This window comes from Hyaena hyaena, unplaced genomic scaffold (assembly GCF_003009895.1).
Source record: "Hyaena hyaena isolate Hyena2069 unplaced genomic scaffold, ASM300989v1 scaffold_531, whole genome shotgun sequence".
NCBI lineage: Eukaryota > Metazoa > Chordata > Mammalia > Carnivora > Hyaenidae > Hyaena > Hyaena hyaena.
Genome location: NW_024081164.1, coordinates 871,153 through 895,780, shown reverse-complemented (window position 1 = coordinate 895,780; position 24,628 = coordinate 871,153). Strand labels below are relative to the sequence as shown.

The 24,628-nt window shown below is 54.4% G+C and overlaps 1 protein-coding gene across 1 annotated transcript in view; it reads left to right on the top strand.

Moving 5' to 3' along the window:
• The window catches only part of LOC120247574 (cadherin-23-like), a 318,028-nt gene that overhangs the window by 156,948 nt on the left and 136,452 nt on the right, over positions 1 to 24,628 (top strand). Inside the window, exon 7 of the mRNA XM_039255551.1 lies at positions 21,395 to 21,589. Within this exon, the coding sequence (XP_039111482.1) occupies positions 21,395 to 21,589 (195 nt within the window). The remainder of the gene's footprint in view (positions 1 to 21,394; positions 21,590 to 24,628) is intronic.

Below are 24,628 nucleotides of genomic sequence, written 5' to 3'. Positions count from 1 at the left end.
ACAAGGTCCTGAGGCCAAGACCCTCAGCCCACCAGGAAAATGACAGTGCGGCTGTACCTCCTCTGTCTCCACCTTCAAAGGGAGTCCTGTCATTCTAGTTGACTTCTCAGCCAGTCCAGCAAATGATGCTCTGGTTTCTTCACGATTTGGGAGTCGCGTTATGGCTAGATGCACTAAATCCGGAGCAGGTAGCGACTAGTCCGTGGCCAGGGCTTGGGAGCCACCCGTGACTGGCACATGGCGTGACCCTGTGTCAGCCAGGGGAGGGGTCAGGGCTCCCCACTCTCACCATAGCAGTGGCAGAGAGTGAGCCCCATCCACCTGGTCCATTCCTGTCGCAGGAGAGGCTGGCGGCCTCCGCGCACACCTGTAGCCAGAAGCCCCAGATGTGAGATCCAGAAAGCCTCCCCAGCCTTTCCCGGCCACAGGTGGTCTCATCTCCTCAGGCCCTCTGGAAGGAAAAAGGAGGGCTGCAGGGAGGAGAGGCAGGATGGGGGCACGGGTGCCCCAGGCCGTGTTTCATGTCCCAGGGACAGGAGGGTGTCAGGGAGGGGATGACGGGGCACGTCCCTGGCAGAGGTCAGCGGCCCGGAGCGAAACCCATTAGGCTGGTCGTACCCACCCTTGCGTTCCATTCAGAGTGACCTGGGGCGCTCACACCTGCAGCTCTCAGCCTGGCAGCCAGCACCCGCTGGGTCCCCTGGGTGGGGGTGCAAGCGGACATTTTCCTGAATAAGGGGCACCTTATTCTCTAGGAGCCTGTGCCTTTTGCCTGGTGCAGGTCAGATGCCACGTGTCACCTCCCTATCCCTTCGCTCAGTCAGAAATAGCTCTTGAGGGCCTACTGCGTGTCAGGCACTGTCCTCAGAGCCGCGGACCCAGCCCAACAAAACCGACGGTCCCTGCTTGCTGGCAGCTTTCTCTTGTGGAGTAGACCGCCTGTCCCACACATAAATCTGTGTCTGTCGGTGACAAGGGCCATGAAGAAAAATAAAGCAGGCAAGGGGCTTGAGCAGAATCTGTGGCCATCGAAGCCTCCCGGAGGACATCAAAGCTGAGACCTTGAGGAAATGGAGCACACACTCCTCGGGGGCAGAGGGGTGGCAATGCCAGGCAGAGGCCACCCCGCACCCCACACCCCACACCCTGCAGCGTGAGGGTGCACCAGGAGGGCTTCTGGAGAGAAATGGACACCGAGGGGTGCACCAGGGCCAAAAAGAGGGGGGTTGGCGTCTTGTAGAGCTGGGGTGTCCAGGCTTGCCCGTCTGAGGACCTCTGGCCCCCGCAGCCTCATTTCCCCTCTGATCTGATGGCCGTGGGGCTCTCAGACTCAAGGCAGGGACGTCCCAGCCTTCTGACTCCTATCCTCCCTTGTCCCTCTCCTCTTCGTCAGTGGCCATGACCTTCTCACAAGCGCCCCTTCTCCATGTTTACGTCAGCTGACTGTGCCTCTGTCCAGAGTATCTCCCCTCTGCCTTTAAAGCTTGTGGACACACCGGTGGAAGAAATGGGGGAGGGGGGCGGGGAGATCTGTTCATGCAGAGGACAGATATCAAATGGCTGCTATGTGCTAGGCAAGGGGCGGTCCGGGGAGGGGGCTCTGGCAGCTTGTAGGATGGACACCCAACCCAGGTTTGGGACTTAGGGAAGACTTCCTGGAGGAGGTGATAATAAAGTTGAGACCGAATATGCATAGGAGTTTGCCAGTGTGTCCTCTGCACCGCTGGCAGAGGAACGCCACTCGATACATACTAGGTGCTCAGTAATTATTTGTTGGACGGATTAATGAATGAGGAGTAATGTTCCAGTCAGGAAAACAGCCTGAGCACAGACCAGCAGGTACCAGATCCAGGTGGTGGTGGAGCTGGGAGCCAGAACTCACATTCCGAATCTGCCTGTCACTGGCGTCCTCAGATTTCCTAACAGATCAGCGTACCAGCACCACCTAGCAGAGTCTAGAATGTTGGAGGTGCTCAGTTAGTATTTGCTGAATGAATGCAAGGGAGAGATTTTGGAGCTGGTGTTTCCCAACCAGCCCACAAGATAGGATGAGGAGGGTGTCAGGAGAGGGGTGTCTCTCATTCAACAAATGTTTAGCACCAGCCACGTGCTGGGCCCTGAACCAGATGTGGCTCCTCTCCTCCAAGGGCTTAGTGAGGGGATCAGAAGGGAATAGAAGAGTCACATAATTATAAGGTGAGATTTGAGCCCCCCCGAAAATCCCAGGGGGCCAGTGCAGCCAAAATCTGAGATAGACTGGGGGGTTCAGAGAAAGTTCTGGAGGAAATGGGACTTGGCTGAGTAGACACGACTGGGGGTAAAGATGGGAAAAGAATTCCAGTGGATGGACAGCACCGGTGGCTCAGAGGCCGAGAAGCACCTCGTCCATGCGAGGAGGTGGAAGAGGGCCCCGGGACGCGGAGGCATACGAGAACAGGAGGGCTGCTGAAGGAAGGGGGCTGGAGACCTGGGCCGGGCCGGGTGTGCAGGGTCGTGAAAGGGATTCTCTGATGTTGATCTGAAGGTCAGCAGGGAGCCACTGGGTGGTCGCTGGAGCACAGGCCACACAATCAGATGCAGGTTTCAAAGAGTTCATACCAGGCCCTGGGGGAGCCCCCTTGGCAGAGCCCAGGCGGGAGGCCACAGCGGCGGTCCAGACAGGCAGATGCTGAGAGGGACAGATCAGTGTTTGGGACAAGAAGTTCATGGAGGACTCGGATTTCTGGTTTAGCAACCGGATGCAGAGGGAGTGTGTCGCCATTCACGGAGCCAGGGACACGGTTTCCAGGAGATTTTGAGTTCATTCTTAGACGAGTTGAGTCTAAAAGCACCTTTGTGATGTTCATGTGAAGCAGGCAGTGGCTTGTTCAGAGCCCCTGGGGACCTCCAGGGCAGGTGGGGGTCCCCTGTACTGCAGCCACAGCTAAGGAGTGGGTCAGCCTGTCGGACCCCTGGCAGTAACAGAGGCCAGAAGGGAGGTTCAGTGGCATGGGGTCAGTCAGTGCCTGGCCACTACACTCCAGCTTGCCCAAGGCCTGTCAGTGGTGTGGTGACGGAGTGCATTTCTTGGCACCAGAATAGATTTGAGCTTAGCAGTTGGCTCTAAGTGCTTTTTGCTCTGACGTGTGGAAATGAGCACTCTGGGCAGCGGGAGGGCTGGGATGGGGGAGGGAGCCCAGGGACGGGAGCCACAGACCGCAGGGGCCTTCTGCTTGCCTGAATAAATACATGTTTCCCTGACAGCCACATCACAAACTGTCACCTTGGTGGGGAGTGGGGGGTGGGGGTGTTTCAGAGAGGCAAGAGTGTGTCTGTGTGCGGGTAGTAATGGCCTGTGGGTTTGTGCTCCAAAGTCCAGTGGCGTTCGAAAACAGGAATATCTCAAGGTCCAGGTAAAATGGACAGAGCCTGGCAGCTTCTTCTCCCTTCTTTGTCTTTCTACATTTAGCAAAGATCTTGGCCAGAGGCATCAGCTCTTCTCCAAGCTGGGATCTGGGGATCGGTGGAAGCAGAATCTGGGATAGGCATTGAGGTGGGCTAGGAAGATGCAATTCAGAGCCCCTGGGGAACCAGAGGAAAATAGTATGCACACATAGCTGCCTTCTAGATCTCTGGGGTTCAATGCCAAACCTGGCCAAGGACACAAGGAAGAAGGAAGCAGTACAGTTCCCCGGGAAATACTTAGTGGTTGATGTTTCTTTTAGAGGAACCAAGGAACAGCTTTTGTATAATAAAGACTTCACTTAGGATCAGTGTTGAGCAGCCCCATATTCAGTGGCAAAGTCTATTCCTGTGGGGAGGTCATTGCCTTTGCCACTACTGTGGGGTGTAGCCTCCGCTCAGGCAAAGCCTTTGGAGAGTTCTCCTTGAGAAACTAGCTCCAAGCACGCTTAGACTGGCTCCGTCTTGCCTCGCGAGAAGTGACAGGCTGCCTGCAGTCCCTGTAATTGATAGCTCACGAGGCAGAGACAGTAAATAATTGTTCCACAAGTTTCGAGAGTGAGCGTAATTAGTACAGTTAACAATCATAGGTGATTAATTGGTTCATTCAGTACCAGTGTGAATGGGGGAAAATGTGAGCCAGAGAGGAGGCTGGAGTCCCCCAAACATCTCACCGTGGGCCGTGGCCCACTGCTAGCCCACATCTCCTAGCCAATTGGCATTAACCTTCTACAGCGAGGACTCCTGGGGCCAGGGTGGAGGGAAGGTCAGAGGGCAGCGGCCAACAGGGTTGGGCCACATAAGCAATATCGCCTGGGTGAAAAAGCTGGATTTGGCTCCCATGGTGTTTTACCTGTTAGCCAAAGGTCAGAAAGCTGTTGTATGAGATAAGACAGGCCGATTGATTCTCGTAGGCGGGAGGGAGAAACTGATTCGTGGAGTTCCAGACTCCCTGGGTTGGAAGGATCCCAACAGGTCATCTGACCGACCTCTTGGCTATCGAGCTGAACGCCTCTTGGGCATTCACGTCAGAAATTGGATCTGGTTTTAAAATCCTCCAGGGAGAGACGTTCTAAAACAGGGGCAGCAAACAGCCTTAAATCACGTGTCAGCGCCAGTTCATGGATAGAAGCCGCATAAGAGCCCTGGGCTGGGGACCCCAGGCTGAGTCCGGGGAATCGCGCTGTGATCTCAGCACCGTCTGCCCTGCGTGCAGAATGTCGGAGGGGCGGTCTGGGGGCCAAGGATTTGCGGCACTAAAGGCCTCCTGAGTCATCCAGGCCCTTCTGGTGCTTTCTTCCAGTGTGGTTTCCTGGAGCCCTCCTTATAGCCCTTTAGAAGTAAGACTGGTCCCGGCCTCAGCTTCAGGGAACTGGGAGAGTGTGAGGAACAACCAGGGTGGATGCTGCAGACCCAGTTTGTTTGTTCCTTGCTGGCTCTCGCGAGATTACAGCCCGAAGCCCTGGGCAGGGGAACGGAGAGCAGCGAGGGGGCTTGGTGCATCATCCAGGTGGTCCCTTGTCTCCACCAGGACACTGCCCCTCCCTGCAGAGAGCTGGTGCTTTGGGAGCTTGGCAACCAGGCAGAGCTGAGGCCCAAGCTTGGCCCGGTCCTCACTGGAGCTGTGGATAAGTTTGAGCTCTCACACCGTATTTTGTGCCCTTCACGATGGGACAAAACCTCTGGCCCCGGTGAGGACTGCAGGGGAGAAAGTGGTTAAAAGGTCTAGCGCAGTGCTGCTCCTTGGGCCTCTGTCTTCTGTCTCCAAGACCCTCGGAGGCTTGAAGGCCAATGGACGTGGGGAACCTTGGAGAACGAACAGAAAGCTGTTGTTAGCTGCACCCATTCAACCCTCATCAAGCCAGGCTCCACCCCTGGGCCCTTTTGTTCTTAGTCCTTTCCCCACTGCCTGTTCTTAGGGACAGAGAGTGTACACTGGGGAGTGGGGGGGGAGTGGATATGGGGGACCCAGTACCAATCACACCCCTTACACGGAGTCCCTAAGCCTGGAGCAGGGCTCTGGGGAGGGAAGGAGTTCTCTGAGGGTTGAGGTGGGAGGAGGAAAGGGAAGAAAAGCAAGGGCAGGGAAGTCTGGAAGAGGCTTTTCCCTTCTCCTGCCACAGAGCCAGCCACGACCGGCTGCCCCCACCCCCAGCCAAAAAGCGAAGGCTCGCTGGCAGCAGAAAACATATACACATATTTGCAAGCTACAGTACAAACGAGCCGCAAACCTAATGATTCGTGATTATTATTTGAAGGGTCCCACTGTTACAGATTTATTTGTCATTTCTTGTAATAACACCAACGGTAATGAATTCATTTGTATTAATGTGAGTGTCACGCGGACTTCCGTCGAAATTCCGCATTAATTAATGTACCATTAAAACAAAGTGTCGCCCAATTAATATCAAATGGAGGTAAGGCTGCCAGGGTCCTCTTCATCTGGGTTTCATTTGTAATTCATGGTATTAGCACCCCTGCTTAATGAAAGTCATTTGCAATTCCTGCCAGTGGTCTCTTCTACTTCCTGGGGGAAGGCCAGTGTGCCCTGGGAGCTGGCACGCCCTTTCACCGGGCACCCTGGAGCCAGGAGAAGCAGAGACGGGGAGCTTTCTCAGTCGAAGTTGGTCTCCACATTCATAATTCCAGGAAGGGCTTGGGGAGACCTTTGGAAGGTCCTAACCAGGTTGATCGCCAACTTGAACCACCAGGAAGCTGCGTGGAGCCACTCTCTCTGGGTTCTGTGAGGGAAGGGAAGCTAGTTTCTTCCTTCCTTCCTTCCTTCCTTCCTTCCTTCCTTCCTTCCTTCCTTCCTTCCTTCCTTTCTTTCTTTCTTAAAAATTTACTATTTTAGAGAGAGTGAGAGAAAGCACATGAGGGGGGCAGAGGCAGGGGAGGGGGGAGAGGAGCCAAAGTGGGCTCTGTGCTCACAGCATAGAACCCAATGTGGGGCTCAAGAGACCATGACCTGAGCTGAAGCCTGACGCTTAAACGAATGAACCACCCAGGTGCCCCTTGGCTGGTTTGTTTCTTGGTCAAGTCTGGTCTTAACAGAAGGGCCATGGGTGCCGTAGGACTGCCTTACCCTGGGCAGAGCAGAGTGCTTTGGGGATTCTGGGTCTCCGTCTTTTCCCGGGTCAGTCTAGTGACCCCCCCGCCCCCCATGGTTTTGTGCGCCAGGCTTCTGGCTGTCTCCAAGGCCAGTGGCGGAGCCCACGCGCCTTGCTGTACCAGCTGCAGTAGACCAAAGAATTGGAGCCCCTGTCGTGTTCCTCGCACACCTCCCTCAGAGGGCGCCCGCTTCCCCAGATCTGTGGGACCAGGTGCTCCCTGCCACCCCAGCCTTTAGAGCCCTCACGGTCCCCTACCATGGGAACGTTCCCAAGGACAACAGAGAGGGAACATACCTCCCTCCCTCAGGTATGTTCCTTGGGTGTCAGGCTCTCCCTGGGCCAACCTTACCCAAGCAGGAGAGTGTCATCTATGTGCTATGTGACCTTCATCAAGTCCCCTCTGCATTCTGGGTCTCAGCCAGTTCCCGTCTGTAGAGTAGTGACTGGGAAGGGCAGCGCTCTACCCTGGCCTTGCATGAGAATTCCTCGAGGAATTTAGAAGCACAGAGGCTGGGGTGGTCCCTGGCTCTGATGGTCTTTCCAAGCTCCCCCCTCCCGCCCCCCCCTCACCGCCGTTATCCTAATGTGCAGCCATGGGGGTGAAGCCCTGGCCTGGGTGATTCCTCAAGTCCTTTGTAGCCAGGCTCATTCCAGGCTCTACCTCTGGACTCTCAAGCCATTTCCCAGCCCCCCTCCCCCACCCAGGCCCAGTGAGCTCCCGCAGCTGCCCTCTCTGCCTGGGTCCTGGGCCCACCAAGCCCCTCCCTCCAGCCCTCACCAGCCTGCGGCTCCCCTGTAGCCCCATGTGTGACCTCCCCCAGTCTGCGTGCCCTGAAGCCCCTGGGCTCTGAGTGACAGGTTCTACTTATCACATCACACTGCCTAAAGGGCTGGCAGCATTCGCCATCGGGATTGGGGATCGAACAGGGAAAAGCACATCAGGCCTCTGCTGCCTCCTTTATCCGCCCCTTCAGAACGCACACCCCAGCTGGGGACAAAGGGGCACACGAGTAGGCGGAGCCTGAGGGGCACGGGGAGGAGAGATGAGCAGAACTTGTATCGCTTGAGCTGTCTCCTTATTCAGAATCCATTTATTAGCCTCAGCTTCCCATAGATGTAAGGCCTGCCCTAAGGAGATTTGCATATTCATTTTGTTTAACATGATTCATCATTATGTAGGGGAGTGAATTTGGGGGTGGGGAGATGGAGACCCATTTGTGAGCCACGGAGCTGTGCACAGAGAGCTCAGGGCTGCATCGGAGGCACTCCACAGCCAGTGGGCTCCGTTGGGACAGAGTGGGGTGCCTGCCACCTGGGTTTTCCTCGGCCTTTTATCCAGACCTTTTGTCTCTGCTGAGGGCAGAGCAAGGACTTCACCCTTCAGAAGCATCCCTTTCCCTTCCAGACCTCTCCACCAGAAGTTAATGTTTGCAAAGCACTTTACAGTTTATAGATCCTCACACCCACCCCAGGAAGGAATAACATTATGATAGAGCCTAAGATATATCGAGCACCAATTTTGCACTAAGCACGCATCATGTGTTCTCTCCTGTGAGCCTCATACTAATCCTGTGAGATAGGTTTTCTTATTCCCGTCTCACTGTAAGGAGACAGAGCTTCAGAGAGGTTGCCTAACTTCCCTAAAGTCACACAGCAAATAAGGGCTGGAGCTGGGACTCAAACCGTACTTCCCCTGATGTGTTTGCTCTTTCAGAGCCTCCCTTTATTGTGTCTGCCTTCCTCCCCGTAAATAACTACCTGTAATTGCTCGTAACCATTTCTCTTTCAGAGAGATGAAGAGTGTGAGTGTGGCCAACGTAGTCTTGAACTGTGTTATTCGATAAATGTGTTTAGGATCGCTGGATGAAAGAGCATGACAGCCCCTGATAACTAACTCTTACACTTCCATCACCTTCCTGGTGATGTCAGACACTTGTCACTTTCTGAACCCAGAACCCCTGGATGGCCTAAGTCATTCTGTGTCAACCCCCTCACATGTCATCAGTAGGCCATGGCACTTAGCCGGAATGACAGGATTCCCAATTCCTCAAGGTCATCTGGGCCATACCCCTGCCTCCCAGACCTGGTACACTTTGCTCACTCATCACTGAGAGTACTATAGCATGGTGGTTAAGGGCTTGGGCCCTGGAGCAGCCTGCCTGGGTACGATTCCCAGGACTCCTGCTTATTACCACGTGGCCTCGGACATCTGGATAATGGGAATGGGAATGTCTGCTTTGAGGCTTCCATAAGGACAGTACAAGATAATGCATGGAAAGTGCTTAAAACAGGGCTGACGTCTAGGAGGTCTTCAGTAGGTGTGAGTTATTACCTTAAACCCACAGAAGTCTTTAAAAAAAAAATCCAGAGACTCCATGCATCTATTGATTGTCATTTTCCAGAAGGTAGCAAATCTCAAGACTACCTCGTGCCTCAGCCAATCCCTGTCCCCGTTCAGAACTCAGCACCCTGCAGTCCTGGGCTCGGACAGTGTCCAGCAAACCTAGACAACCCAGGTTCTGTCCTCCAGGGTAGCTTTTTAGAGAGAATTCTTCTATAAGTTGCATCAGACCTTTCCCTAATTTTTTCTCTTAAAATTGTCTACTTCTGCAGAAAACTTTGAGTTTTCAAAGTATTTTCTCCTCTGTTAACTGATTTTATCTCCCCTGCAGTACTATGTGGAAGGCAGTGCAGGAATTGTTATACCCATTTCCTGGGTGGGAAAACCGAGGCATCCATGTTTGTGTTAATGCTCTGTGACAACAGAGGGAGGTCCTGCAGGTGGTTATTGGAAAGCCGGAATGGGACCCAACATTTTGGGACTGTTGTTTCTGGATTTTTTTTTCCAACACGCATGGGGAGTAATCATCACCCAATGAATGCTTCCTGCTCTCCAGAAGCTGGTTTCTAAGTCCCTGGTGGGGGAGAGTGGCCAGTGGCTCCCGGGAGCCGATCACCTAACTTCCAAGTCGAGGAAGGGTGTGAGAGTAAGGCTATGCCTCCGCTCTGTCACTCCTCCCACAGAAGAGAGAGGAGCAGAAGCCGGTTCCTGGAGGGAGGGGGTGGCACTGCCTGGTGTTCAAAGCAGCAAGTTGTGAGGGCTGGGGCCGGTGTGGGCACAGGGTCCGCCCCACCATCGTGGCCCCTCTGTCCCCTGCTCTCGGCACTTGGCCTCCACTCGGCTGCGGGGCTGGCCGGCCAGCTGTGCCCTGTCCATGAAGCCCTGTGCTCCCGCAGGTCAGCAAGTGAGAGGGTGTGCCTCTCCCTGTCTGGGGGACGGCAGGTGGGTGGACAGCCCTGGAATGCAGTGCGAATGGGAGGTGGCACTTGGTGGAGGAGGTGTCTTGGAACTCTGCTGCCATTCCTTAGACAGGAAGGCCACTGGGCTGGGTCAGGGGTGGGGTTGCTACAGTGAGGGGTGAGAACAATGGCCTGGGTTTCCTTAACCTCTGAGTGAGGAAGAGCGGGAGCCGTTGCACACTTCAGGATAATAGCTCTGAAAATCAAGGTTCTGAGAAGGGAGGGAGGGCCCAGATGTCATCTGTCTGAGGCTTTCTCAGCCCTGCGCACCCAGTATGTGCATGAAGGCCAGAGCCCATGTGTGGGGGGTGGAGAGAGAATGTCTCACCCCCAGCCTGGGCACATGTGCGTAGAGACCTGGGGAGCCAACAGCCTTTTCTGGGAAGGGAGTGTCGCCTCTGTATACTGGGCCGTGATGCCCGCCCTCTAGGGAAGATATCAGAAGGAATTTGGATGGAGGACACAGAGCACCATGAGCAAAGGCTGGAGGAGGGCCCACACCCTGGGGGCTGCCCTGTAGAACAGTCTCATCGAAGCAGGGTGGCTCAGTGGGGCAAAAACAAAGCGGAGTTTAGAGAGGGAAGCTTTGGTCTGACTGTGGTGACCGTCAAGGCCCAGGAGACCTTGCCTTGGAGGTAAAGGCGGCCAGTGATGTTGTCTGAGGAGGAGAACAAGCTGGGAGATTGGTACTCTCAGGAAGTGACGTTCTGGGATCAGTTACAGGGTCACAGCCAAAAAAGAGGAAGGGCTGCAGTGGACCAGCCGTAGGGAGATACATTTTTTCTACTTTTATATTAATTTTTATCAAAATCACATTTGCAGGAGTTTAAAAGTCAGATGGGAAAGCCAGGTCTATAATAAAAACGTCAGTGCCCTGTCTCGCCCTTTCTCATTCCTGATTCCCACCCTGAGATAATCTCTTTCGATTTCTGATCGTTACCTTCTTATTTCCGAATTGCACGCATGCGCATTTTTTTGGTTTTAGATATCCCAGCTCTGAAGGATAAGAATGGCACGTTCGCCCCACCCTCTACCTCCTCTTTGGGGCGCATGCGCACACACCCCACTGCTAACGTGCTCCGCCCATCCCCCCGACTTAACCAGAGCCCACACAGCATTTAGTGTCTACAGCATTGTGATTGTGTACGTATTATTCGAGCTATGCCACATAGCATACTGTAATGTTTTTAAAAAATCCTTTTCTGTTTTCTCTAGAGTTAGTAATTGCCTCTCTTTTTTATTTGTTTGCTTAAGGTTCTGTGAACCTGTCACTTATTCTAAATATTCTGAGGTGATTAAGTCCTTCCTCTCAGTATATTAAAAGGGTATTGATTTTTTTTATCAGTTTGTGTTTCTCTTGGAAGCTTTCCCCTTGGAGCATCCATCTTCCAACTCCGGTCCAGACTGGCTGTGCTCTGGTTCGCTTTGCTCTTCTAAAGGCTGAGTGGCTGAAAACACTTGTGTGGGGCATGGGGGATGAGAGGGGGTCACCCAGAGAACTTCTTTGTCTCTCCTACACGGGTCCCATATTTTCCTCTTTCTTGGTTCTCATTTCGGTGGGAGAACACCCTTCAGTAATTTCCTGAAAGGGGGCTCATGGGAATTATTTTTTTTTTACTCTATTTGAAAAATGTGTTTAGAATAAACACATATTTGTTGATAGTTTAGCCAGGTATAGAATTCTGGAATGAAATTGTTTTCGTCGTGATGTGAAGTCATTTCTCCTTTGCCTATCGTGTCACTGTTAAGAATTTGGGTGTCATTTTGATTCCTGATCCTTTGACTGTAGACTTTTGTTTTCTCTCTGAAAGTGTCTCAAAATTTTTTTTTTTTTAAAGACTCAGTGTTTGGAAACTTCATAGTTTTGTGCCTCAGAGTGGGTCTCTCTTCGGAACACAGTGGCCTTTTTCCATCTGGAAACACGTCCTTCATATTGGGGAGATTTTTTTTTACCTACCCTCTCAGATCATTTCCTCCCCTTCATTTACCCTGTTTCCTCTCTCTGGAACTCCTATTAGTTGGGTGTTGGGTCTTCTGAACTGCTTCTCTAATTTTCTTATTTTTCTCCCCCATTCTCCATCTCTTCGAGTTTTGCCCTACATTTGGAGAAATTTCTTTATTTTCCAGCACTCCCTTTGAGTTTTTCAGTTGTGTTATCTCTCCCTCTTAGAATGTTCTGATTTCAAAGATGCTATGTCTTGTCTCTCTAGGGATGTTAAAGACACTTTTGGGTCGCCTGGGTGACTCAGTCAGTTAAGCATCCGACTTGATTTCAGCTCAGCTCATGATCTCATGGGCTCCGTGCTAAGTGTGGAGCTACTTGGGATTCTCTCCCCCTGCCTCCCTCTCTGCCTCTCTCCCACTCATGTGTGCACTCACATACACGTGCCCTCTCTTGCTCTCAAAATTATTAAATAAACGTTTTAAAAAAGATGCTTTTGTTATTCCTTCCCACTGCCTCCCCACCCCACCCTTGTCTGTCTTGCATAGTAGAGGCTCTTCTCACATGTTTCATGGCCCCTCAGTTGTCTGTTTATATTTAAGAGCATGTTCACATTTAGGCACGTGGAAGCCCGCTGTGTGTGTTAGGGCAGGGTAGGGTGGAGTGCTCTTGTCAACCAACAGACTTCACTACGGGCTGATTTGGTGAGGTCCTAGCTGTTCCTGTGCAAGAACTCTACCACGTTAATATTTGTGTTTTCTCTTGGGCCAGTTTTCCTATCTCCTGCCTGGCTGTCAGTCTTCAAGAGGCTGACTGGCTGAAGAGGCCTGATGGGAGATGAGAGCAGAGGAGAGATGCAGCTTTTCATTGGACCTCCCTGTTTTCAGTGCCTCATCCAGCTCCCGGCCTGGGTCCAGGGCCTGACTAACTGAGCCCCTTGAGAAAGTAGACTTCGTGTCTTCTGCACAAGTCGGGGAAGACATTTGGGAGTTTGACTGCTCTTGAAAGATGTGCAGTTGGTCTCCCTGGTGTTAGCATCACCTAGAATCTCGAGCTTCTGAGATTTTCCGGGGTTCTGAGCTGCCAGCCTGAGCTCTGGCTGCCCCTCTTTCCTAAGATGGTCTCGGATCCCCTCTGTTTCCCGGTTCCAGGATTTTGTCAACATGTCTCATCCACCGTTGCCACCTCTCCGGTTCTTTTTGTCCTTGTGGCTCTATGCATTTTTAATTACCAAAGTGTCATCTGGGGGAGGCGTTGGGACAAAAACAGAAATAAATGGATGTGTTCAGTCTGCCATGTTGAACAGGAAGTCCTGATTCTGTTAAAACATTTATTGAGTGCCTTCTCTGCACCAGTGACAATGCCGGGTGTCACTGCAGAGGTGGCCAAGGCAAATAACAAAGAGAAAACGAGGGATTTGAGGAGGGTTGAAGGAAGAACTGTCAGGCGCTGGTGCCTGATGAAGGATGGGGGGCAAGAGAGGGAGCAAGTCCAAGATCTCCCTGGCAGGCAAAGACCCTCACAGACATGGGGAAGTCAGGAGGGGCCTCCGGTCTGCACGTGGACGGGGGCCTCCCAGGGATTCAGATTGGGCAGTGCACGGCCAGAGGCCGAGAAGGAGGGAGGGACTCAGATGGGATAGCGTGGAGCTGGCTCCGAGGAGTTCTGGAATATCTGGGAAAGTTCTCAGGTCACGTCAGGTTGTGTGGCACTCAGAGCTCAGCCCTTTGGGGCTCCTTCTGCCCACAGAGCTGGTGCCTCCACCCGGCAGTCTGCCCAGCTCTCAGAGCAGACGCAGCACCTTTTGGGGTCCGGCGCACATCATATGAGAGAGAGCAACACTGGTAGAGAGAAGGGACGTTGTGAAATGATGTCTTCCTGACTCTTCTGCAGAGAGACGCGCTGGAAGGTCTGTCGTCGCTTGCGGGCTTGTGCACCAGCCAGTGTGCCCTCTCCCTGACCAGGAGGGGACCGCCTGAGACCTCCATCGGGGCCCAGTGGGCACTGGCCTCTCCAGGTCCCCCTCAGAGCACTGTTTCTCCCTTTGGACCTGCTTTTAGCTGGAGCTCGCACACTCTAACTTGCCTCTTTGAGAAAGAAATACAGTCCACACCACCCCCAGACTCCATGTCTCCCCTTTCCTAAGCTGGAATGCCACCAAACCTTCATGTTTGGAATGACACCCTTCCCAAGACCCCAGTGGGCCCCTGCCTCCATAGTCCCCAACGAAGTGGTACCTGGTGGCATTCGATGGAAACTATAACACCAGCGCCTCCCCTTTGGCCCAGGAGCCCCCTTGTCAGAAAGGCTTCTCCTTCTGACTGGACTTCTTCTTGGTCTGGTGGGAGCCCATTTCCTGATTCCCAGTGGAAGCATGCACATTTCAGGATTCTCTCTTCCTTCTGAGTGTTTTGGGGGCGCTCCAGCTCCCCATCAGCCTTCCTTTCTCCAGGGCAAACAATCTAGAGCCCCCCTGTCCTCGGCTCCCATGTCCTTCCCAGCCCTTCCGTGGGGGATAGTGAATGAATCAGCCCTGCTTGAGCGGGGACCCTGAGACCATGCTCCACGCTATGGTGGTCCCTGAGGTCTGGGGACATAGAGATGACCTGAATCCCTAATTCCATCACTTCCTTACAAGCTGTGTGACTTGGGACGGGTTGCTTCATTTCTCTGAGCTCTGATTCCCCCCTCCCCGGAAAAGGAGGTGATGAGATAAGATCTGAGGACCACCAAGCCCCCTCCCCGCCCCCACCCCACCTCAGAGGCCCAGCAGCCCAGCCTCTGAGCAGCACGTGCACATTCCAGGAGCGTCTGTTCCCAGCTCCGATTCACCAAGGCGCCTGCACCTTGTCAGAACTCCATCTGTCAGGAATTTATTACTAATGCATTTTATAACAGGCTTTATAATAAGATATTAAAGACTGTGGCGGCATCCAGCAAGCATTCCATAAATATTAATAACGCCTTTAGAGATGGCACCTACAGTGGAAACGGTAGGGATTCGTGTGGAGGTTGGGTTGAAGATACAAAATGAATCGAATTGCGGAGGGTGCACCGCGCAGATGCGAGGGTATGGTGTGCTCTCCTTTCTCTCGGGGCGCTTTGAACTTTTGTGCTTCTCTTCCTGTGTTCACAACTTTCCCTCTGCAGTGTCTCTTTTCCTTCCTTTCAGTTTCTTCCTCTTTCCTTCCCTCTCTCTTCTTAGGCGTGCTCTCCCCCCTCACCCCCATCGCCCTTTGCTCCCCTGTTCTGCTCTTTCACTGTCCCTCCCTGGTTTCCTTTGTCCCCTGTCACCTTCTGCTCTCCCCCCTCCCCCCGCCCCCTTCCTTATCCTCTCCTCTTCTCTGTTTCCTGAGCCCTCCCTCTCTGCCTCTCTGCCCCGCCCGGCCCCTTCCCCCTTCTGCACGTACCCCCACCGTTCCAGTGAGCACCCCCAACCACCTCTGTAGAAGCCTGGAGTGTAATGTAACTCACACCGCATGTGAGAAGTGAGCTATTTATCATTATTATTAACGAACGAGATCCCTTGCACAGCAGAACTTTCCCAGAGTCTATTCCCTTGTCACCCCAGGAGTAGCAAAAAGATTTATTTGTCTCTGAATTGCACAGGGTGGCCCATTTACAGCAGGTCCATCAGAGGTGGTGTGGAGATGCCAAAACACTGCTCCCTGCCTCCCAGGAGGCATGGGCGGTGCCTTTGGGGAGATTCCCCTTGAACTGGCCCAGGAGCTAGGAGGGAGGGGCGACCTGGGAAGGAGGAGCGCTGGCTCATGGAGGAAAGGTGCTAGGAGCAGAATCGGGGCAGAGAAGCAGACCCGGAGGCCTAACTCAGGAGCAGGAATAATCACACTCCGTGGAACCTTTCCTCCAAAGATCAGCTGCTCCTTTCCTTCACGAAGGTGAACTCCGAGCCAGGTCTGCAGTCAACTTGTGGGGAGAGGTTGCCCTAGAACGAGGCAGCTCACCTTGGCCGGAATGGGCCTTTTGGCCCTGGCTCCACCACTCAGGTCCACCCTCGCAGCTGTAGACCCCTGACCCCCAAGCCTGGACTCCACAGGAGTACCTGCCCGCCACCCCCACCCCCGTCTCCTTGCCTCCAGGGGGCAGGGCCTGGCTTTGTAGAGCCTTGCTCCTCCAGGCCCGTCTTGGCTGAGCGTCTCAAGCCCATGATCACTCCATCCCTTGCCCAGCCGGGCCACCTCCACATTCATGCTGATCACTGCAATGATCCGAATGGATTTGCATGTTAAAAGGAGCGTCTGGGGAACGCTTAAAAAGGAGAGGGAGCCTGCATTCGTGCATCTAGGCTGTTTTATTCCTCTCCCCATTATCACCTCGCTTGCCCCCAGCAGTCCAGGAGCAACGGGAGAGAGCTTTGCGTTCTGTGGCCCAGCCTGGGCGTTAAAAGGACAGAATCCCAGCAGGCAAGAGTCGGGCTGAGCCTGGGGGGGAGCCGCAGGATCTGGGAGGCCTTGCCTGTGGCTGGATACATCCTGGGGGCGCCGCTGGGCAGGGAGGGGCTGAGACCCGTGGAGGAAGGTGTGAGCCAAGGGGGTAGCCACAGGAAGGACGGGCCAGACTGCGTGTCTACACCACAGCCAAGGATAGAAAAGGAAGTCCAGACAGGCCCTGTGACGACCAAGGCAGGGAGGCTCTCAGAGGCCCTTGTCTCTGCTTCTCTGTCTCACTGGGCTCCATGATCATCGCTGCACGTGGGCTTCCTTGGCTTGCCCGTGGCTTCTCTGCTGCCTGGTCACTGTGGCTTCTGCATGGCGTTCTGCTTTCCATGGTGCCCACTGCAGCCCTAACACACAGCAAGAGCCTTTGTCAGGGGTGTGCAGAAAACTGGTGTTAACTGGCAAGGCCCCATCTGATTGGCCTATTTGAGTCAGGTGACTAAATCTGACCAATCAGATGTGGCCTAGGTCTGAAGTCGCTGGTACAGACTTGGCTGCCTGCGTCCCTCCCCTTGAGCAGAACTGTGGGTCCAAAGAGCATCTTTACTTGGAAGAAGTGTGGGCAGGGAGGCAGTGGGTGGCATCTCTGGGCAAGTAAAGTGCCGAATGGGAGTCGAGGCATCATATTTCCAGTTGTGGCTCTGCCGTTCACACCTGTGGGGCCTACAGCAAGGCACAGCCCCTCACTTTTATCATCAGTAACTTGGGGAGACTGGACTGGATAATCCCCAAGGCTCCTTCCTGCTCCTACATGCAAGCCATCCTTGAGTGATGCACGATCAGGCCTGGCCTCGTGTTCAGGCACCCTCCCACACCTTCCTCAAACCCAGCCCTCCTCTCCCAGGCCCCCCCAGACCCACTGGGGAGGGTCTCCAGAGGTTTTCCCACCCTGAACCTGTGTGCAGCAGCCATGAACCACTCAATGAAGATGTTCTCTTTCTGCATTTTAAAATGCCTGTTTGTTGAAGTTGATGATAAAGAGATTGATTGGCTGTTTTTAATACCCCCTTTTAAATAGAGCTCATCTCACCCTGCTTGTGATGGTATTTTATTGCCATAATAATAATTGCAACAACCATTTATTGAGTATTGTTCAATATCGCCGTGTGCCTGGCTCAGCGAGAAGTTTTTGGGTTTTTTGTTTTTTTCTCACACCTTGTCTCCCATAATTCTTTCTCACACCCCTGGAGGTAGGAACTGTTAACGGCTCCATTATTACATTTTACCTTATACAGAGACACAGAGGCCAAAAGAGTAAGCTCAATGGCATAAGTTTGAGGTCTTCAGCCAATAAGTGGAAAGTCTGGGACTCAAACTTGAGGGGTGGGTCTGACTCCGCATTACTGCTCTGAGTCACCAAGTTTCTACTGTCTGCTTAGAAGCCCAGGTGCCCCTGGCCTCCTAGAGGGAATCTGTCTGCATAGAAGGAGTAGACCTTTAAAGGGGGCACATCTGCACATTTGCATGAAATAGCAGCTGAGTGCTTGGATAAGCCCCCCGTGTATGCACTGATGAGCAACCCCCCCCATTTCCCTGATGGAGCATGGCGCCCAGGACCTAAAATGTAGGAAGTCAGCATTCTTCTCCCTCCAATGGCTTGTCCCTTCTAAGTATAAGAATGGCTCTTTGCCAGGCCCGTTTAAAACCTTTTCTAAGTTATGCAGAAATTAAATGGGTTTTCACTGCAGGGCATGAAACATAATCTAACAAGGTCAGACACAGGGCCATTCCTTCTTTTTCCCCCTTTCCCCTGTCTTCTTGGGTCTTGCTTTTAAATCCTCTGATCAGTTGCCCAGAGAGCCTTTGCCCCGGACAGGAGGGATGCGCGGGTGAAGAAATGTCCCCTCCTCCCTGAGGCAGGGGACTGGAGAGCTGACATTCTAGAGGGAGCCGTCCCTCCCCTCTGGGCGCTGCTGGCTCCACAAGGGGTGTGCTCTGAAGTGCTGTCTAGCTGCCTCGCGGGGGAGGGGGGCTGGCTGCTCTGTGATCCGAACATGTCCCTCCCTCTCGTGGCAGAACCCACAGGCCCCGACGGATGGCTCGTTCTGGAGTGTGGGGCTGGCTCCGGTGCTCGCGTGTGCCGTGCACGTTGGATCTGGAGGGAGAACTGTAGTTTAGCTGGGAGGCTTGTAAAGATCTCCTCGAGCCCCGTGCCATTGTGGTGGCACGTGCAGGCGGGGAGCGGCTCCACCGAGCCCATGCCAGGGGACCTTCAGACTCCCCGGTATGCGTGTGCAGAGTGCCTGTATCTACAAGGTCCCCAGGGAACAGTTCATCTCCGTTCCAATTTCAAGGAAGAGACAGCTTACAGAGGGTGGGCAGGGCGAGGGGGCATTAAGGGCTGTTGAGGCACGTGGGACCAGCAGCAGCTCTTAGGGCTGCAGGGAGAAAGGGAGGGGATGGTGCTGCCTGCCTGGACCCCCACTGAAGGCTGCAGCCAGGGCCAGGGCGGGGGCCTACTGGCCTGGAGCTGGAGGGAGCGGAAAAGTAATTCCCCAGACTCCTTCTCCACCTGCCTCTTTCCCAGACTCCTTCCAGCACCTCCCCCTGGCAGAAGCCAGCCTGCAAGGGAGCCTGGGGATGGATGCAGTCCCCTGAGGTCCCCCTGGGTGGGCAGGGAAGGGGAGACAGAGCAGGGTACTCCGTGCATCTGCGGGGTACAGTCCAGCACGGTGTTATCAATATTCATCGTGCTTCTTGACACCTGCCTGCCCTCCCCTTGAAGGCATTCTTGTCTGTAAGTCCTCTGGAAGGCACCGGATGACAAAATCACAACTGCCGACCTCTAAGCACTTATTATATGCTGGGAAATTTGCACTCCTGAGCTCGTGTGCTCTTCACACTAACCCTAGGGGATATTATTGACTTCGGTGGACAGAGAGGGGATTAAGGATCAGAAAGATTAAGTAACCCGAAGACACACAGCGAGGCTGGCGTTCCAACAGAGGTCTGTCGATCCCTGAAACCTTAGCACCTGTCCGCTCTGCCGCCTTGCACACTTGATGCTCTTCTGGAGGGAAAGAGAGTATCTGTTTTCCAAGCCACCGAGCTGAGGAGGGGAAGCCTTAGCAAAGGAAAAGGAGGTTCAGCAGCTCCAAGGTGTGAGGCAGCCTGCTGGGTTTGAAAAGTACAAATGGCTCTCCCTACCAAGAAATATTAACCTGATAAGAATAGATGCTACACAGGATCTTAGCTAAAGGCCAAGAAGGGGTGCCTTCCAGGAAATAAAATGTGGAGGAGGAGACAGGGCTGGACCCTGAGGGCCTGTATCCTACGCAAAGGGGCAATGGGGAGTCATGGATGGTGTGGAGGAGAGGGGCCTCCCTGTCTGCCTCCTGTGCTCCGTGCTGGCGGGACAAGAACAGGCTATGAGCCTGTGCATTCAGCCTGACACTTGCTTAGTGACGGGGGAGAATCAGCACACTCAGGAAGACACAACGGCAGCCCCATAGCATTGCTCTCCAGAGGCCCTTTCCAGCCTCACCCGGGGTCTTATAAAGAATGTTCTTCCCTCAAGCAGATAGTCCCGGGGAAGGGAGGCCGGCATGCCCCAGTGAGAGTGGTACAAAGCGGTGACACAGGGCCCAAGTCATGGCCAGCAGCACAGGCCGGAGGCAGCAACGTGAATGCCTTCCTTGAAAGGAGCCCTACAGGTGTCAGAAGGGACCAAGTCATTATCCCAGTGCAGGAAAACACGCAGGACCAGGAATACTGCCTTTGCCCTCAGGGAGCTGACGGGCTGGTCCCACACCCCTGGCTAGGAGCCATCTCTCGCCTTGGCAGATGACCTCCACATCATCCAGAGGAGTTAGGAGGGGAATGGGCTTCAGTGTTTTAGAGAAGTCGTTAGCATAGAGCTGAAGCTCATTGGCTTAGAATCCGACTGCTTTCTACCACTGCCTAGCTGTGTGACTTGGGCGAGTTACTTCACCCTTCTGAGCCTTAGCTTCCTTTTCCAAAACCGGATACTAGCTGCCCCCTAGAAAGCCACTTGTTACAGAGCCGACAGACCCAGCCCACAGCACAGGACCTGGCATAACAGTCAAAGGGAACAGGGATTGTTTTCACCCTTTTGTCTGTGCGAAGAGCCTCCTTAGCTTGCCTATCTTCAGATGTGCCCAGAGCTCACTAAATTATGAATCCTTCGCCCCGCATTTGGCCAGCGTGGCCTGTGTGCCAGGCACCGTGGTGGGCGCGGCGGCGATGAGAGCTGACAGTCGGGCAGAGATGCAGACAGGTCCCGAGGGTATGCCGAGCACTGCCTGAGCGACTCATTCGTGTCGTCAGAGAGGATGTAGCTGGAACACCCCCCCCCCACGTGCCAGGCACAGTGCTAGGCAAGCAGCAGAGCCCCGTGGCTTTCATGGAGCACACGTCCTGTGGGGGAAGATAGCAGATATGCGGATGGTGAAAAATGCCAGGGTGACGTGGGAACCAGGGTGGAGGGTGGGGGCATGGGCGGAGCTGACCTGCCTTCAGGTTCTAGAAGATTCAGTAAGGATGCAAAATTTCACCAGAGACCCCAAGTCAGAAAAGGGCAGGAGTGTGTGCATAGTGTATAGAAGAGAAAATCATGGCAGGCTTCCAGGAGGTAGTAACATTGGATGGCTCTTGTGGGCCTCTCGTGGCATGCTGCCACGGCCCAGGGACAGCCTGGGGATGCCCTACACCAGGGCAATCCAAGCAACCTCCGTGCTGCCAGGCGAAGCCCTCAGGGCCCCCTGCCACCTGCCTGTAGTACACCCTTCTCAGCGACCTGCCCTTGAACCTCCCAACACGCTGACTTCCGGGTGCCCCACTGAGCAGCCTGGGCCCGAGGCCATGGGGCGCTCAACAGAGGAGTCAGCACCGCCAAGAAACAGGGGTTTGGGGACTTCAGGGCCCTCATCCAGAACTCCAGGATAAGCAGATCATCTTTAGAACGGGTGCTGTTACAGCCCCCAGGAGGCCATCAAAAAAAGGGAAAATAAAATAGATACTGCATTTCAAATTCCTCTGAACCCTCTTAGAATAAAAATGACAAAGCTGCGGGTCTGGTTGGCTGGAGGGAACGTGGTTACTGGCTTTGGGGGAATAGCCGCCAACGAAGGCAGCTGCTCCGAGCACTACTCAGCCTTTTGTTTGCTTTGCTTCACCCCCAGAACACGCCGGTGGGGACGCCCATCTTCATTGTGAATGCCACGGACCCCGACCTGGGCGCGGGCGGCAGCGTCCTCTACTCCTTCCAGCCCCCTTCCCTGTTCTTCGCCATCGACAGCGCCCGCGGCATTGTCACGGTGGTCCGGGAGCTGGACTACGAAACGACGCAGGCCTACCAGCTCACTGTCAACGCCACGGTGAGTCCCACACGGAGCGTCTGCCTCCTCCCACCCCGGGGGGAGCGACGGAACATCAGCGTCCTTCCCTGCTGGTCAGGGCTCAAAGTGACGCTGGCATTGGTCATAGTAGGAACAAGAGCGGTGCTGTGCTGAGCACTCAGATGGATTATCTCCAGGAATCCCCACGACAGCCCTAGCTCATGAGTAATATCAAGGTGCCCATTTTACAGATGAAGAAACTGAGGCACAGGAGCAATCCAGGTGACCGTGGTGACTCAGCAGCTGCACTCCAGAGCCCACAAGACATTCATGGTGTGGGGTGTCCCCTTGCTCTCTGGAACATCAGACAGAGGCGGCAACCCAGCTATGTCCTGACATCACCCAACATGCATCCTGAGTAGGGCACACTGTGTGTGCCAAGCCCCATGCTGGGGCCTGGGGACTGCAGGTTCAGTTAGTGAGGAGACAAGGAGAGAGAGAATAATGGTCCCATTGTATGGCTGACACTGTTGAGACTCACAAGCCAATGAGTCCGGGGAGCAGGAACTCAAACGTGGCTTATCTGACACCAGTCCAGGGCCCAATGGCCAGAGGTTTCTGAGTTTCCAGAACATCACAGTCACTCGGCCTCTGTCGCCTGCTGTTCCGGAGGGCCCCCGAGGGACAAGCAAGTCACACCCTAAGTAGGCTCCGTCCCCTGAGCTCCCGTCTCTGCCTGCTGCTGCCTCTGTCTCCAGGCACAGCCAGAGCCGTCAGCAGGCTGCAGGGCAAGAGCTGGCCTCTCGTCCCTTCCATTTCTCTTTACAAAGTTCAGGCCAAGAGTGAAACAAATGATTGCAGCCCCCCTTCACCCTTTTGGACCCATTTGCCTGACATACATCCTCTGGCCCTGTGTCGCTGCAGTGGGGGCCGCCAGCCCCTGGGGATGGGCCAGGTCAAGGGTCCCGTCTGAAAGATGGGGCTCTCCCAGGCTTGGGCAAGGTGGAGAGGGGCCCCCAGAACCAGGAAATGTACTCTTTTTCTGGGGAGCCCATGGCAGGTGACCTTCACATTCTTCCCTTCTCCCCTGGTTGAGTAGTAGTTGCCTGGGCGGTCGTGTGTGCTGCCCTTTGTAAGCCTGACTTCTGGGACCAACAGGGCTTGCAGAAGTGCAGTCTGCTTTGTGCACAGACCTGCACCCTTGCGTGCTCCCTTGACACCCCCCGCCCCCAGCCGTGGTGGCCCTCGCGCCACTTGCAGTTTGCATACACAGTGGTGCCCAGGAATGTGCAGATGCTCAGTCTCTTTCTTGCTTACGAACCTGTGTCTGTGGAGTAATTTCCGTCTTCTGTAAAAATGGTTTTGGGCCGGTGGGGAAGAGACCAGAGCTGGGCTTAGGCTCAGATCTGGGTGGCCCAGCCTGTCAAGAGGCCCGGGCTCAAGCTGAGATGGTGAATACAGTTAAATTGCTGTTAATCTCCCCACATCAGACCCTGAGGCAGTAGATACAGAGAAGCCCTTCAGTGTTGACGGTGCCTCCACCTGAAGGAAACACAGCCCCCCTCCCCCCAGGACCCGTGCTGTGCCCTTGGCTGCTGGGCGTTGCCCAAGGAGAGTCTCCTGGGCAGCATCGAAGGGAGCATCGTGGGGTCCCAGCCACCCCTGGGTGGGCACAGGTGGGGAAATGTGAGGACTTCCCTGGAAACAGCTGTGAGAGCTGCAGGCCCCAGAGCGGCAGCCGGGAGCCCAGCAAGGTACCTGCCTGCCAGTGTGCCCTCTGCCGTCCCTGTTCCCCAGCGTGGAGTCCGAGGTGGGCTGGATGGGGGCATCTGTGGCGGTGGCAAGGCTGTGGCCCCAAGACTGGGATGGAGGGGAGGGACAAAGCCGGCTGCCCCCAGAAGACGGCTAATGGCAAATGAGAATCACTGGCCTCCCCTGCTCAGAAAAGGTCACGGGCCTTTCTGTCCCTCCCACTCTGGCCCTGTCTGCCTGGCTGTCCAGGTCCCTGGTGGAAAGCTCTTGCCACGGGCAGCCCCCGAGCCTGGGCTGTGGGTTCCATTGTCTTGGAGCCTGGAAAGCCATCTCCCTGGCGGACCTGCTGCCCAGCGCCTCCTGTGTCCAGGCTCTCCCCTACCCGACTGCACCCACCCCCCATCCCCAAAGTCCCTCACCCTCTCCGGGGCTGTCCCTGAGGACTCTTAGGACAGCCTGCCCTCCTCCCCAAAGCTTGTTGAACTGGAATCGAGGGGATGCTTTGTATCGCTCGGGTCACCCCAGACTGAGGGAGACCTAATCAGAGGACAGTCACTCTCAAATCCCAGACCAGAGAATTTACAGGCCCGAGGGTCCATGGAGGTTGTGGTGAGCCCCTTCGTCACACAGAGAAGGAAATCGAGGCCCCGAGAAGAAAGAGAATTTATTCACAGTGACCCAGCAAGTCAGTGACTGAGATGATGTCTGGGCCCCAGATCAAAACAGGGCAGGTTCGTTTTGCAAAAGGATCTGAGTTTGAGTCTTGGCTACACATGTACCATCTGCATGACTCTGGGCAAGTTACTTAACCTCTGTGACTCGGTGAACACATCTGAATGATGGGCACATAGTATCTGCAAAAGCACATAGTATCTGCAAAAGCAGACAAGGTGCTAGCTCAGTGCCTCGTATGAAATCTGCATTCAGCAGGTCTTTTCTGTTGCTCTTACCTGTTGTTATTCGATAGCCGTGGGCTATTTAATCAGTTTATCATGGTGGGCTGTGTGTTTGGGGGTAATAGAAGATGTGTGTCTGATTTCTTTTCTTGGTGAGCTTTCATAAAACTAAATTGGCATTTGACTAGGAGGGTTTAAACATGGCCTGCCTGGCCACAGAGGGATGGCCTGCATGACCTCTCAGATTTCTTCCTGGAGCCCCCCAAATGGCACAGGCCCCAGAGCGCCCCCTGCTGGTTCTATCAGAAAAGTTGCTCTACCAGTAAACCCTGGGTGCAGACAGGGCCCCTGGCGAGGGGGGGGGAGTCTCAGAGTAGCCCCCTCTCCTGTGAGAGAGCCTTTTTTCTGAGGAACGTCCATCCTGGTCATT